The sequence below is a fragment of the Ricinus communis genome, chromosome 4 (assembly GCF_019578655.1).
Source record: "Ricinus communis isolate WT05 ecotype wild-type chromosome 4, ASM1957865v1, whole genome shotgun sequence".
NCBI lineage: Eukaryota > Viridiplantae > Streptophyta > Magnoliopsida > Malpighiales > Euphorbiaceae > Ricinus > Ricinus communis.
The window spans coordinates 22,604,222-22,620,758 of record NC_063259.1 but is presented as its reverse complement, the minus strand read 5'-3'; the positions used below and the strand labels follow the sequence as shown (position 1 = coordinate 22,620,758).

Below are 16,537 nucleotides of genomic sequence, written 5' to 3'. Positions count from 1 at the left end.
TTTTGTTTTAATTTTAATTTTAATTTTTTTGCTACCAGTGCAAACCCTAATTACCACCAACAACACTGCAGTCAATTGCATATATTAATTAGATATTAAACTTGTTCAAGATGTATCTTACTGTATTCGAAATAACGAATTAATTATTATTTTCGATAAAAAATATTAAATTTTTTTATTTAATAATAAAAGTTAATGTAAAGCATCTAGTATATTTTTAGGTGAAAATATTATTGTAATATTTCAATTATAATTGCATTAACAAATTTCTAAGTCTCTTTTTTCTCATTTTTAATGAAAACATCTAAATTATAAACATTAATATTATATTTACATTCTATCTCTTTTTAACAAAATTTTGAAGGAAAAAACAGAAAATTGATATTCATGATCTATAAAATTTAAATTTAGATCTTTTAAACAGAATTTTGAAAATTTAATAATAAAAAAGTGATATTCTTCATCTTAATAATAACAGCATGCTCCATTCATGTTGTTGACTAGAACCTTTTTCAAAATTAAATATTAAGAATTTGTTTTTCTTCAAGAGTTTCTTAATCACTCAGTATGATTAATTTATCATCTAGATTTGAAATATGAACTCAATACATTTCATGAAAGAGACAAAGCTCAAAACATCCCAGAGATAATAATTTAAGACTTTTTGTAAATTTTCAACAATCAAAATCCATGAACTATTGACTAGACTCAGCATCCATTTAGATAATGAAATTAATAATGTACAATTGGATCTGCATGTGAGTGTTCATTTCTTTTGCTACCCCACTTAGATTTTTAGACACCTTTTTTTTTTATTTTTTGACCTAGCACATGGGTAGAGTTCTAATTATGTCCATTTGCCCTTCAATGGGGCAGGAAATTATTTCTTTTTCCCAATTCCATGAATACATCATAAAACTAATTATAATCCTCATACTAAGCAAGATATATACTGTATAATATTTGGGTCATTTGTGATTTGTTATGGTGTTGTTATTAGAACTGCTATAGAACAAAATAAAATAAAATAAATTTCAATGTTCGTAGTAAATTAATAGTATATTTAATTTTACTAATTCAATAAATCATATACATAGGTTTATTAAGAAATATATCATACGATTAAAAAATCGAAAAATAGCAACATCACATATTTTTTACTCTTAATAAAGAAATAATAATTCCTAACAGCAATATGAGAAGGCAAGCTTCTTCAACATGTTTTAAGGAGGCTGGTAGCCTGGTAAAGGCTTGGAATGACAACAAGTATGTTCTTACTAAATGATTTTTCTTGGCTATTCCAAGTGTATTGCACCTTATGCTTACATGAATAATAAGTATAAAATAGTTATAAAATCTGAAAAATAATATATTGTGATTTATTTCATATTAGTATTGTTGTCATTTTCAGTCTAGCTTGTCGGAAATCAAATTATAAATGCATATACTTGATAAAAATCAATAATAGTTTTTCAATTTCTTTTGAAATTGAATAGTGTAAACTAAATAATAATGCAACTACCACAAATAAAAAAATAATGATTAAGATATCAATTGGTTGCAGTTTTTAAAACCTAATGCATCCATTAGCGGTGGTATACAAATATTCTAGTTAAGGGAGATTTTTAAATAGATTCGCTCAACTATATCTTCTATAAATTAAATTAATTATATAATAATAAATAATATTATAATATTATTTATTATGTTTTATATATTAATTAATTATTTTATTACCATTAATAAATTATAATTAAAAACCAATGGGTAAAACTATAATAACTAATAAATAAAAATCGAATCAATCTAAGGAACTAATGCCCACAACAGAAAGAATAAAAATCAGGCATGGGTTTTAGTGAAATAAGAAGAGGAAATGTCTTTATCGGAAGTCAGGGTCTCGCCATTTTTATTTAAATCTTCGTCCATAAGTTGGGGGTGATGCTGCTGTTAGGCTTTCTTATGCGAAGAAGATAATATAAATATATAGATATAATAAGGTATGATATATTTTCCATCTCTACTGGCACCTAAAACGACATATTCCCATTTTCCCAATTGCTCAGAAAAATCTGTGGACCTCAATTTATAGTCTCATCACCTTCCTCAGGAAAGTCTTTATTATATATAGTAGTATTTGATGACTAATTGTGAATCACACGTACGTACCAATTGAATATAATAATCTCTATATTATTACCCTAGTTGATAAAATAATTTTTATTTCCTTTATTTGATTTTTTTTCTTTTTTTACTGAGAAAAATTTATTTTTGAATATATTGTATGTCAATATAAAAAATGGACCGTTAAGATCATCGGGTGATAAATAACGAATTGTCGATTTCTTAAGAAAAAGAATAGTGTGTCCGAATAAATATAAATACATAAAATAATTTAAATGAAGACAATTTAAAAAAGAAAAAAACTGTGTGAGAAAAGCATATAATATTTAATTATTTATTTATTTTTTAAAACTCCTTGTTAATACTTATTAGATAGTCTTAAAATTTTATTCGTGAATATAATATAAGGGGACTTTTAGCTCCATGGAAGTTGAAACTCCGTCACTTTTTTTATGTCAGTACCTTCCATGTTTTGTCCTACTAAGTTGTTTTGCCTGCAGAAAGTTCATTTTGATGATGAGAAAGTCTTGATTCATTTTATTTTTTCTTGCACACAGACATTCCTCTTCACTTGGATTTTCTTCAATTAACCCTTCATCTCCTTTTCATAGAAATAACAAATTGGGTTTGTTTGATCGTTTTGAAAACATTTTCTTTAGAGGAATGGATAGTCCAACCAAGGAATTTGTGTTTGTGTTTGGTGTTGGGGAATATGGTGGAAAGGTTGATGATGGAGATGTATTTATTATATACCGACGAAAAATTCATCTTTAATATTAGTGTTTGGTAGATTGAAGATTGATGTTAAAAGTTCGGAAAGAGTAGTGTTCTAGTGTGATTGTTAAAGAATTCTATTATTATTTGAGACAACATTGCGCATGAAGAGTTTTTTCAAGTAAGCCACTATTATGTTCATAATTTTCCATTTATAGTGTTTGAATACAAGCAAACACATCTCAACTCTTAGTACTTTGTATAATAGTAAATTACTAAATTATTAAACAGGAAAAAGGGACGAATCAATTCTTAAGTATTCGGCTAAAACATAAAATTAGATTCTTAAACTTAAAAATAGCAAAATATAATAGCTATACTTTTTGAGTTAATTTTATCTGTCTTAACTTTTTTTCTTTTTTTATCTTTTTACCTTATGATGATAATGTTGATTTTTAATTTTTTTTTAAAAAGTGAAGGAGATATTAGCATTTTACAAATTTTATCCATTAAAATAAAATTAATACTTCATCCCGTATAAAAAAAAATGGAAATCAAATATAGTTTTTTTAATACCTAAAGCTAATTGAATTTCATATAAGATAAATTATATCAAATTTTTTTTTAAGGAAAACAAAATATACCAATTTAGTTCTATAAATATCATTATTTTGTTTTTAAAATTTAAAAGTGTAATTAAACTATGACACTTGGACTGAAATTTCATGAGTTTATCAATATCTTTTGCCAATAAAATATTAAAGTAAGGTAGTATTTAGTTTTATAATTGGTAAAAAAAAAATTAAAAAAAATTAAATTTTAAAAGTTACATTTCTTTTTATCAAAAAACTTACATTCTAAAGAAAAAAAGACAAGTTGTGAATTTAGAAAGAAGGGTCTATAAAAAATTAAAAACCAATTGTTAAATAAAAATATGAAGCCTATTTTCTTTTGAGAATGATTTTAAACCTATTTTTTTTCTCAAATTTTAAACCTACTTTGGTAGTACCTAAAAGAAATTACAAACATATCTTAAATGTTATTCGATGAAGAATATTCTTCTAAAACATGGGACATGGAAAAGAAACTATGCAATCTTCTTTTTTTCCTTTATTTTTTTTTAGAATGAAACAAATATGCAATCTAATTTAGTTATGATTTTGGGCAAATATTTATTCTTTTAGTTTCACCCTCTCCGTTCTAAGCAGAAACTCAATCCCTTTCTTTTAATTATCTTTATCCGTGATAAAACAAAAAGTTTTATGCAAACTGAAGCTCCGATTACTTTCAATTAATATAATAGAAAAGAATTATTCAAAGAAGTCCAATGCATAATTAAGTTCTACTTCAATTAATTCTAAATTTAAAATTTAATCAAACTAGTTGTTGTTATTATTTTGATTATAAAATTAAGTTGATAGATACAATTTAATAAATCTTTTAATATTTAATACTAATTAATAATATTTTAAAAGTAATAGCAAACTAATTATTTTTAGATATAATATTAAAATTATTTTTCATAATTAAAATTATTATTCAATTAAAAATTAATTTATTAATTAATATAATATTAAAATATTATTAAAATATTACTTTTTAAATAGAGTTAAATTATTATCTGATTAAAAATTATTTATTAAATATAACATTAAAATATAATTAATATTTTAATTTTTAAAATTAGAGTGAGCATTTAATTAAAAATATCATTTATTAATTAATAATTTAATAAGAAAAATATAAATTATATATCAGTTTGAATCTCATATATCAATATATATATTAAAATAAAAATTTTATGTATTAAAAAATTAAATACACACATAAAAAATATTTAAATTTTAAAAATTAATTAATTATATATTATAATATATTGTTCATATTTATTTACGTGTTGAATTTATTTAAGTTTATTTAGATTAATTTAATTTATATATATAAATAAATTTAACACGTAAATAAATATGAACACAGAACCTTCCAATAGCATATAAATCTGTTGGTTGTATGTTGTTTATATATATCTTCTATTTTTTAGCTAAAGCAAAGTTTTATAATTATTTAGATAACTGTTTATGATAAGATATTAGATAATTGTTATGCTGATAATTAGACGAGGAAATGTCGCAACGAAAACGAAATTTACACATAAATATATGAAATACAGTTGAACAATGGCATGGATGTTTACCAATTTTATGGGAATGCGCAGGTGAGCCGTAGTGGTGCCGTGGTGCGTCGCCTCCTCGACACGCAGCGTTGGACGTGGAGAAATGAGCACGCAACTCTTGTCTCATGCTAGGTGGAAGCCTAGACCTGGCCAGAACTGTTAACCGGATCAAAATTGACTGCTTAAATTTGGGAGGGATAATTATATTTTTGTGTTTCAACTTATAAGAAATCACAATTGAATGGTCACACGTTTTAAATTAATAACTGAATATAATATTCTGTGAAAAAATAATAAAATGATATTTTTAATAAATAATTTTTATATTCTTTTTAGATTCTAGAAATATAGATAAAAATATAAATACTAAACAAATCAAATATTAAACTATAAATTTATTTTGACCTACTCATTTTTTTAATAAGAATAAAATTTTTATGTGCGATCTGATTTAATAAATTTGATGTTTAATTGTAAAATTAAAATTAAAATATTATCTTTTATTAATCCAACTCCTCGATCTATTTATTGACTTTAAATTAAAAGTTATAGTTAGTAATATATAAAAAGATATTATAAGAATACTAATACACTAACACTATAGTTCGATAATTGATGATTCAGATAATTCGATAAATATTTTTAATTCGATTTATTTAATATATTTATTAATAAATAATAATGATCATAATCAATCTTTTGATAGTGAAATTAAAATAAAATCTAAAATAGGATAATTTAGACAAATATAGAAATAAAAGTAAATACATAAACTATGAGAATCTGGATTTGGAGAAGGAAATTGATACGTTAGGTAATATAATTTGGAAAGTATCAAAACAAATTCTGCAAAACCTATAAATATATTAGAATACAAAATCTTGTTGGATATCTAAATAATTATTGTTTTTTATTATAGTTAGTCCGCTCACTAGCTAGTAGCCAGGAGTTATCAAGTTTTAAGAAACAAAGTCTACTAATTTTGTCCTGACACAATCGAATAAGATAAGAAAAAAGACGGACAAATCCACCATACACGTGTAACACATCTCATCGCTCACACGTGTCAGTACATTCTAAATCACAAAACCCGACCTCCCCCCGAATCCAAAAATCCCCCAATCAAAACGCTTGTTAGTGAATTTCTAAAGATATTGATTGATAAAACTAGATTTGGCTAATTATGCAATTCAATTAATATTACCCATTTTTGACATATTTCACTATTTTATAGTATTATGTATCCAGTAATCACATGGGCAAAACCGTCTTTCGAATAAAATAAAGATAGCTGGTGCCATCACGTCAAATATGGCTATCCCTTCTCCTCATTCATCATGTTTAAAAGGAAAATTACATCCAAATCCCTGAAATTTAATTTGGATGGAATACGACATTAGACTTAATTTTACCTATACTTTAATTTTAAAATTTAATAACACAACACCTTTTAATTGTTGTAAGGTGTATTTCTACTATGAGACAAATGAAAAGATTAGAGCCTATTTGGTTTTATCTTATCGTCTAATTATTGTAATTTTATTTTTAATTTTTAATACATTTGTAAAATATTTTTTATTATTATTTAATTTTTTAAGATGATAAATACGTTATCATAAGTACGTTTTTCTAATTTTTTTCAGGTTATTCTCTGAAGATAAATATTTAAATTTGTAAAATAAAAATAGGAAATAAACAATAAAAATGATATCAAACAGACCGTTAAACATTATCACACAAGTAAATTAAGTAACGTTAACAGCCTCCAATGGTAGTTTTGCGAATAGAGAAATTAAAGTTCCGAAATGTGTTAAATTTCGAGGACTTCAATGTAATTTTCCTTAAATATTTAAATTATTTCTCTCCCCGGTGGTCTCTGCCTCTACCTGCTAACTCATCCATTTTTATACACACCCTTCCTTTTGTCCATCTCTCCTTTTAGCCTTTGTTTTTCCTTCAATCGTTTTCTATTTACTGTTTTGCCCCTACCATAATCTCTGTCTCTCTGTTTCACCTATACATCCATCTTCTCCATTTTAGGGTTTTAAGATTTCCGATTTTCTCCGATCCGATTCTCCTTCTTGTCAAATTGTTTGAATTTACTAACAACTTACATTTTGTCGAATTTGAATCCAGACGTTATTTCAACTATTAAATCTCAGTGGAAGTACTTAATTCTTAGGATTCTAGTTTCTCTTTTTTCTTTTTAATTATTTAAAAAAAAAATAGGTGTAGAAATGTTAGGGACAGGATTGCAATTTAGTGGCCGAGGTGGTCGTGGAGAAGATCGATTTTATCAACCAGCTAAAGGCCGTAGAAATCACCACCACAATCAACACAATGATCAACTGCGTAGAGCTCAGAGCGATGTTACACCGGCGGCGACTCAATTGCCATCATCGGCAAAGGAGAAAGTTGAAAAGTCATCCGTTTTGATGGCGGATAGAGAGCCTGATAACCTAACCGAATCTCATAAATCGGCGGTTTCAGTGCCTGCCATTGAACCGGTGTTTTCTCCATTGAGTAATTTAGAGCGGTTTTTGGAGTCTATTACACCATCTGTTCAGGCGCTGTACTTATCTAAGGTCTGATTGTTTGTTTGGTTTTGTTTATTTCTCCCCTAGGGGAAAGATTTTTTTTAAAAAGTTGATAAAAGGTAAAGCAGATTTATTTTTATTTTTAACTTGAACTAGGTTTGACTTTGTTTTTTTTATGTTATTTAGTGGAATAGGTTATTTTGTAAGACTTAAAGGATTTGAAATCAGTTGCAAGTTGCATACAGAATTCATTTCAAGCATTTGATTTGGTGTTATAAGAATGAGAAATTAAAGAGTTAGTTCCCATAATTTTTTATGTGCGGAAATGAGTAATTTAAGGAGTTTTTTGTGTGCAGACTACAATGCGAGGGTGGAGGACGTGTGATGTGGAGTTTCAACCATATTTTGTACTAGGTGATTTATGGGAGTCCTTCAAGGAATGGAGTGCTTATGGTGCTGGAGTTCCTGTTATTTTGAATCATAGTGATTCTGTTGTTCAATATTATGTTCCCTATTTGTCTGGTATTCAACTTTATGGAGAGTCTACCAAGACTTGTGATAAGTCCAGGTAAACACACAGATGCTACTGATGCTAAATTCTGTTTATTTAATGTGTTTGTATTTATCACCTATTTTCTTAGTTCACTTAGCCTTTGTTGTTAGTGAAATTCTTTTTTCAGAATTTGTTCATTGGTTTTGCTCTTGAATACAACTAGGACATTTGAGTATTTAAATTGGACCTACTGCATGATTTTTTTAGTTTAATTTTTCTGTTGGAAAAAGTACTTGATGTTTTAAAGCATTGACAATCTGCTGTATGATTTGGTCATGTTCGACAAATTACACAGAGCTTGGAGAGGTGAAGCTCTTCTACCTTTTCTTTTAAAGTTACCATGTTGTGCAAAGGTGGAAATATGAATCTGCTACATTTGACTACTGAACTTGAACTTGAACCTGCCAAATGAAGATTCTGTTATCCTTTTTGTATTTGAAAGAGTATATCCTTTTCATGCACAATACTGGCTCAAGATTTACAATTTATTTACATTTTCTTCCCTTTTTTATGTGCTAAAGAAAAAGTATGGGCAACATTATTACATGAAGATCATTATGCCCTTAATCTTATAATCCTGCAATACGATGCAAATTCTTTTTTGACAATATATTCTGTGTGCTACATGTTGTTTAACAGTTATTTCATATCTCTTATAACTTTTAAGATTTAACTTGATTATGCTTGCGTGAAACAATATCCTAGCTTACAAAATTACGTTCTGTTTTTGACTCTTTGTTTGCTATTATTCATAAAGTGTTATTAGAGAACTACTACATTATAACTAATGTCTAATCAAGATGACGGTTTCTTTTTTAACACCATTTTTACTCATTGCTCTTTGGATCATGATACTCCTTATGGTATTGAGTGATGATGCTACATATTCTTTGAATTTTATTACGATGACATTTTGTTCTTTTCAATATTTTCTGAAACTATGCATTTAATGTTGTTAGTACTTCCTTTAAAAGTTCTGTTGCAATGATTATGATTGTTACTCTTATGTTTGAGATGTCACTGATTCTGCAACATACAACATAATTGGCTGAGAATATTCAACAGTATGGATTGTTCATTTATATTATAAAATATTTCTTAGATAAGGTATTTAAGAGGTTTCTGAGTTTGTCTTTCTTCATTTTCTTACTTGATCTTATGCTCAATCGGAAGTCTGTATATTTGCCTGTTGGATTAGGATGTCCTTGCCATTTCTGGTTGATGACATTGTGGTTTAAGTTTAATTTGTATAATTTTGATTTTTAAATTTAATAAAAGGATTGCTTACAACCTCCTTCGGATGCTAATTCCTTTCATTGAAAGGCATTGTAGCCTAGAAAAATGCTATGGCGGATCTAGAGTATTGGTTTCAATTGCGGAGTCCTGTTTTTTTGTTTCTTGGAAGAAAACCTTATCTAGAATGGTTCAATTAGTTTTTTTTTTTTTTCCAATTAAGAAATCATTCAGGTTCAAGTACATGCTCAAGCACATCTAATTTTGATTTTGGAATCAAATCCAGTTTGTTTGTTGATTTAAGGTTTGGAGGTGATTGTGGGGCCTCTCCAGGTATTTGTGAGCTTGTGAATTGTGCAAAAGCATCTTACAATGAGCATTATGCAACTTAGTATGGCCTTGAGCCGATTGATATTTATACAATAGCCAGCAGTTAATTTGGCGAGGCTTATTTGTACTTTGAGATGTAGATTGAGTTTTATGGGTCAGATGGGCAGCTTCCCTGCAACTTCATTCCCTTCCCCTTGCAGAAGTTTGATCTTTAGATGGACTGCCTCTTTCTCTTTTTCTCTGCTGCTCCATATTTGTATGTCTTACAGAGGGAAATGCATCTCTTATTTATGCATTTGTAGTCTTGAATTAAGTATTTGGCTGTTTTCTCCTATACTTGTACATGTTTGTACTTCTTTAGGCTGGCATTCGTATAGAATTTGAATGGTCCAATTGTGACAGGAGACTAGGCGAGGACAGTGACAGTGATTTTAGGGATTCAAGTAGTGATGGTAGCAGTGATTGTGAACCTGAAAGAGGATTAACGGGGTCAAGGAAACAATGGAATCATCAGCACGTAGCAAATGGAGTTCCTCTTAGAATGGATAGATTGTCACTTAGAGATTGCCATAATGCCCATCAAGAGGACTTCTCTAGTGATGATGGTGAATCTAGTAATTCTCAAGGAAGCTTGCTGTTTGAGTATTTTGAACGAGATCCCCCTTACGGCCGGGAACCATTGGCCGACAAGGTTTTCTTTCTCTTTTTAATATTTTTCTCCTTTTCATGGGTTCATTCTGTTCCCCCCTTCTGAACATTTTCATTGTCACAGATTTCAGATCTCGCATTAGAATTCCCTGGTTTAAAGACACTAAGAAGTTGTGATTTACTATCATCAAGCTGGATTTCTGTGGCCTGGTATTCATCTTTCAGTGTTTTGTTTGCTAATGATATTAAATTCTCATGTTTGATTATTGGTCTGCTGGAAATTTGTAGGTATCCGATTTACAGGATACCAACAGGACCAACACTGAAAGACCTGGATGCTTGCTTTCTGACATACCATTCTCTTCATACACCATTAGGAGGTAATAACTTTTATATTGTCATGTATGTTACATCAGTGCTCTCTGTCACTATATCTCTCTATGGAATGAAAAACAATTTTCTTATGGCCCAATTTTTGCAGTACTTTCCTGTTAGTATTTTCAGTTGGAAATTAAGTGTGATGCAGTTATAAGTTGTAGAATACATGGTATAATCCTAGTCAGAAATTATTATTTTATTTGGAGCTGTAAAAATTTTCATGTACTGTAAAAAAATTGTATCACTTGGAGAAGGAGTAGTCTTTCCATATGATGTTTAAAAGCTTTGATTTCCACTTAGTATTTAACTTTACTCGACTTGATCTCAGGTCAAACTAGTTGGGGCTAGCTATAACCGATTCTTTTATTCTGTTCTGTTTGTGATCTATCTTTCTGCAATTGCTAAGATTATAAATTTATATCAAGCTGGTCCACATAGTGTCTGCTCCCATGTAAGATAAGACTTAACATTTTGAGAAATTTAATATTATCAAACTTCCCAAGCCTGGACATGAGTTTTTGTGAGAATGTAGATTGATGAATATGTTCCTTGAAATAATGTTAATTATTCTTTAGTTGACTCATCATACTGATTTTCTTGTCAGGTGCACAAACTGCTCATACTCCAGTTATGACATATCCCACTGAGATGGATGGTGTGCCTAAGATGTCCTTGCCTGTATTTGGGCTTGCATCATACAAGTTCAAGGGGCCCTTGTGGACCCCTAGTGGGGGAAGCGAGCGACAATTGGCAAATTCTCTTTTGCAGGCTGCTGACAATTGGTTGAGATTGGTTCAGGTCTATCATCCAGATTTCGTGTTTTTCTGCCGCAGGTGATAAAAAATTCTGATGGATACTTCATCCCTTCAAACATTCTGGAAGCTATAAGCCCAACGCACTTGTTTCATAAATGAATTATGAGAGCTGAACTAATCCCTTAATTTATGGAAAGAAAGATGTCAAGTGGAGTCAGGTGCAAGTTTTTTGATATTTGTTCTTACAGTAGTTTTATATGGGGATAAAAAAGGAAAAAAAAAAAAAAAAAAAATTGTGGGAGAGGTTTGGAATGGAAAGAGTGCAAATAAGGCTTAAGCAAAAATGAATAGAGGAAACAGAGTTAGGATGAGCTACTGAACGGAGAGCTGAACTAAGGTGAAGAAGTGGTTTAGCCTACCTCAGTGAGAGCAAGTTTTACTTGCTCCTCCTTATTAAATTATATAATGGGTTTTGTAATGATAAACCAGGCACTTTTTTTCTGTCCTGCTGGTTCGTCTTAGCATGTAATATTTTATTTCAACTTTTTTTTTTTGTTGATATTTTCAAGTTTGCACCTGCTCCAGAAATGTATTTTAACACTAATTGGTATGTTTATCAAACAAATAATGCTCTAAAAATGGTTGTTTAATAGGAATGAACTGATTAATTAGGTTAAAAAGGGCTGTTTGTGATTGTTTATGCTTCTGGTCATTTTATTCTTATGGGATTGTAGCTGTGTCGTGCATATAAGCATGAGCGCTTTCCAATTTAAGATAGAAGCAGTTTTGTTCTAATTTCCAAGTCATTGCTGTCTTGTAATTCTCTATGTTCAACTCGGCTGCATTTGTGCTTTTTATTCATCGTTGAAATGTAGGGCACTCCAGAAATTGTCCAAATTGAATACTGAAATTCAATGTGTCTTTTTGTTTAATATTAGGCGAGAGAGATTAAGTTTGATGTGTTTTTGATGTTCATTCTGAGCGGTCATGATGGTAGATTATATTATTACTTGGGAAATAATTTCGTGAACTATCTCATGCTAATGTTCTGGGGTCAATGCGAAAACAGTCAAGTGTCTGGCAGGAAAAGGTAGAGAGCTGTTTCGTCCTCTGTATTTCCTGTAATTTGCTGCATTGGCAGTTAAAATTCCTCAATTAAAGGTACAGAAACCAAAAACTGTTCTATCATTATTTCTTACAGTTGTGGCTGTCTATTCTAAATTATTTCTTACAATTGTGGCCATCTGTGGGATTCTATAACAAAATAAATAATTGTCCAAGTGCATAGGGGGTAGGGAGCTTTGGTGATTGAGTAAAATATTATGTTTAGTAATTACTTCCTATTAGAATATTGTTTTGAGAAATCTATCTTGCCGGGAAAACAGATTGTACACATTTATAAAACTCCCGTTATTACTTGATTTCTTGTTACAAAGTTACTTGTAGTCGCAGTTTCAGCGTGATTCCGAGACTTGGCCAAATGAATAAAAAAAACAAACAAACAAACAGTCCAAGGTAGAGCACTGCCATTTAGAACTCAACCTCTTCATCTACACGGTCTTGCAGCTTCCTCTCCAAAGCCTCTGAGCATATATTTCCCATCACGTGATAGAAGGAAATGAGATCGGATAGTTGTCCAATTGACATTTTCCCCATTACAATTCTTGCAATTCTCTCTCTCTCCTCATTCATCTTTAATCTTTCCCTGTACACGGAAGCGTTTCTCACTGTTGCACCCATTTGCTTCAGCCTGTTCTCTTGCTGCAAGCTCAATGCTGTGTTTGCCTGTGGTCATGAAATTATAAACTGAAAAGGTTAATCCCATTTTATATTCAAAGTGGCACTTCAATCAGTCTGCTTGTCTTTACTGGTATTTCAGTGAGTAGCTGTTTTTACTTGAGATGTTCAAGCAAATACTGGATTGCCATAAAAAAGGGTGTCTTTATACATACTGAAGCCTCGCTTTGCAAAGGTCAGGATGCAACCTTTTCCCTGCTTTTTCAGGGGAGGCTACTTCCACAAGCTAGGTCCACTACCTTCCCGTCACAAAGTACATATTTATCATCACAACACTACTCACTCTTCAATCCTGGAATGCACGTATGTAAGACTTTCTTGGAAGGGCAATATTGTATTGAGTTTTCTATTTATTTAACAAGTTTTTTAATCTGTGTGAGACAAACCTCAAGAAATTCTGCTCCAACTTCCAGTTCAGGTTCTTGGCCCAAAGGCATTCCTCTTCCTGAGTTATACATGTCTCTTGCAATTGAGAAACTTCTGACAATGGTCTTTCTCTTTGTCTCCAGTTCCTGGTTAAGCTTGGGAGCCTTCGGCACGCATGCTGAGCAATTAAGCCTTTTCTTATATGCAATTACAGCCTTCACAAATTCCTGCAAAATAGTCGTGAATATCCTCTTCTTGTATCAGTTTAAGAAACAAGCTAACTATTATGCAGAACATAAATTAATTGATAAGAAAAAAGAAGCCAATTCTGAGTTTTACCTTATATGCAGCTGGGCAACCAGGGTAATCAAAATCATCTGAATCTTGGTGTCGCATTCTCTCTGGATGAAATTGTAAACCCATAATAAACTTTCCCTCATCAGGATTGTAAGCATCAGGATCATAGAATCCTTCAATCAAACCATCAGGAGCAAAAGCCATTGGCACGAATCTTTGAGCCAATTTCTTAACACCTTGGTGATGATAACTATTAACCATGATCTCCATTTTAGTTTCCTCCAATGAATCATTAAACCAGTGGTGTAAAGGAGTGTTTTCCGCAACCTGCACTTTGTGCCGGTGCCCGTCATAATTCTCATAGTTTATGTGCATAATTCTTTGTTCTTCAGGTATTTTCTTGGAAAGTTCTTTCTCTACATCTTGATACAATGTACCTCCACAGGCAACATTAAGAACTTGCGACCCTCTGCAGATCCCCAAATATGGTATGTTTCTTTCAAGGCATAATTTTGCAAGTCCTAGTTCAATTGTGTCTTTCTCTCTATCAATGGCAGTATCACTTGCATGCACTTTCCTGATTTCTTCAAGTTCTTCTGGTGAAATACCTGATAGCTCTGCATCGTAAAGGGATGGATCAATATCTTCACCTTCACAAAGAAGGACGCCATGGATAGGCTCGAAGCTTTCCAATAGCATGTGAACTCCAGTTACTCTAGGAACTATCACTGGCACTGCTCCATAGCTTACTATAAGATCTAGATGGAATTCTCCTGTTTATTATATGAAAAAGGGACAGAGACAATCATATATTAGATATGGGAACATAAAATTGCTTATGCTGCTAATATAATTAATACCTCATAAATCAGAAAATAATTCATGATTTAGATTTCGTAAGTTAAACCAAAAGGAATTAAGAAACAGAAAAACTTGTTGGCATGTTTGGTATGTTTTGGAAATGGAATGCAGTTATTGAAATAGGATTCCATGTATTTCTTTGGCAGACAAAGGATTCAAGTTTATTCATGTAACGATATGTTTGAATTTAGTAGAAGTGACATAAATTTCTATACCCATTTACTATGAATCTCTTCAAATTATACTTAGTTATCTCCAAAATAATTTTGAGACAAAATCTGTATCCATTCTCATTCCAACCTAATAAGTTTAAATACATTCATCTGAAAAAAAAAACATTTAAAAATTTTATCCATTGCATATGTCCACTGCTCCTTTTGGCTAATGATTTCATCAACAAATAATTAATTCCATTAAAGAGATGATGTCATCACAATAATTAATACGCATGCAGGCAGCCAGCCAGCATACAAGACATAATAAAATTGCACCAGATCAGTTCATCATAATCTATATATCAACATAAGCAAATTCATGGATCCATCTAAAACACATAAACAAGCATTCTTATACACACATGCAATCAAAAAGAACCATACATACATACATATATATACACGGACAAAACTATTGGTGAAATTAAGGAAGAGAAGGAAAAAAAAAAAAAAAAGAAGGAACGAACCCACAAAATCAACAAACTTGTTTTTGCGAAGGGTTCGCCTGGAGACAATAAGAACCCTTGGAAGAACCATTGAAAGATCTGAATCATCATTGTTATTAGCAGGCATGGCAGAGACACTGAGAAAGTGATATAAGCTTTTCTTTTTCTGTGCTCCAAAACAAAAAAAAAAAAAAAACAAACAAAGAATTGAAAAGGGTCTTGGAAAAGCTTTAGTTCTTGACAATAAAAACTGGTTTGTGTATATAAAGAAATTTAGCAATCTAAGGAGATAGCGGTGGGATATGAGAAGGCAGAGGCGGTTCCTCCATTTTCTGAGTTTTATAGGAGACGAATACGAGGACTAGGCGCCGCGTATCAACACATGTTCGGTTTTGGCAAAATTAATTAATTGAAAAAACCAATTGTATAAATAAACAAAAACCCAAACTGAAAGTAGAGGTAAGCGTTATCTAAGGTTAAGTCAAAGCTGTTGATTGGATGCTGATGTGGAGTTAAGTGTATGGATAGAATTAAGAGCCGTTTATTATACTTTGCTTCTTAATTAGGATTTGTTTTCTTTCTTTTGTAGTTCGGTTTATCACTTTATTTATTCTATTTATTTTTTATACTTAATGTATCGAATAATTAATATAAAAATTAAAAAAAATAACTATTAACGATTAGAAAAAATCTAAATGAAAAAAAGTTAATTATCTATATATTATTTATTTAGTTGAAATGCATAATTTTTAAAACTTGATTAAAATTGTTAATGCATTTCATAGACTTTGTCAACTCGTCATTAATAGTACCAGCCACAGGCAGCTATCCTTGTTAGTCTTTTTCTTAATCAGATGATAGATATTACACAGACTTGTTAGTTTGGAAGCCACTACGTATAGACTTTTAAAATCATATATTATTCATGGCCACTTAATAAAGCTTGAATTAAGATTTTAATTATATATTTTGTCTTGCTTTTAATATGATGACATAACCAAATATATTCCTATCCAGTTAGTACCCAATTCATTAATAACAACTGCACATCAGTCTTGAAAATATGGGATTATAGTTAGGAAATATTTAAAATAAAAATTTAGGACAACA

At 30.2% G+C, this 16,537-nt stretch overlaps 2 protein-coding genes across 5 annotated transcripts; one reads left to right on the top strand and one right to left on the bottom strand.

The window, feature by feature from the left end:
* The first annotated feature begins 6,902 nt into the window (after positions 1 to 6,902).
* LOC8271493 lies at positions 6,903 to 11,987 on the top strand. Of its 2 annotated transcripts, XM_002526976.4 has the most exons (6): positions 6,906 to 7,596; positions 7,905 to 8,116; positions 10,067 to 10,355; positions 10,437 to 10,522; positions 10,601 to 10,692; positions 11,295 to 11,987. In XM_002526976.4, exons 1-6 carry the CDS (start codon positions 7,249 to 7,251, stop codon positions 11,525 to 11,527), a joined length of 1,260 nt encoding a protein of 419 aa, XP_002527022.2. In that variant the 5' UTR covers positions 6,906 to 7,248; the 3' UTR covers positions 11,528 to 11,987. The 2 variants fall into 2 exon arrangements, with proteins under 2 accessions (XP_048228620.1, XP_002527022.2); XM_048372663.1 differs by having other exon boundaries at positions 6,903 to 7,596; positions 10,437 to 10,692.
* An 828-nt stretch (positions 11,988 to 12,815) lies between these two features.
* Positions 12,816 to 15,823, bottom strand: LOC8271494 (putative glutamine amidotransferase GAT1_2.1). Of its 3 annotated transcripts, XR_003080199.2 has the most exons (5): positions 15,449 to 15,823; positions 13,948 to 14,678; positions 13,629 to 13,835; positions 13,398 to 13,534; positions 13,090 to 13,230 (listed from the first exon to the last, which is right to left on the bottom strand). XR_003080199.2 is itself a non-coding variant. In XM_002526977.4 (4 exons), exons 1-4 carry the CDS (start codon positions 15,552 to 15,554, stop codon positions 12,976 to 12,978), a joined length of 1,299 nt encoding a protein of 432 aa, XP_002527023.2. In that variant the 5' UTR covers positions 15,555 to 15,820; the 3' UTR covers positions 12,816 to 12,975. The 3 variants fall into 3 exon arrangements, 2 of the variants coding, with proteins under 2 accessions (XP_002527023.2, XP_015579569.2); XM_002526977.4 differs by lacking the exon at positions 13,398 to 13,534 and having other exon boundaries at positions 12,816 to 13,230; positions 15,449 to 15,820; XM_015724083.3 differs by lacking the exon at positions 13,090 to 13,230 and having other exon boundaries at positions 13,350 to 13,534.
* Between the last annotated feature and the right edge of the window lie 714 nt (positions 15,824 to 16,537).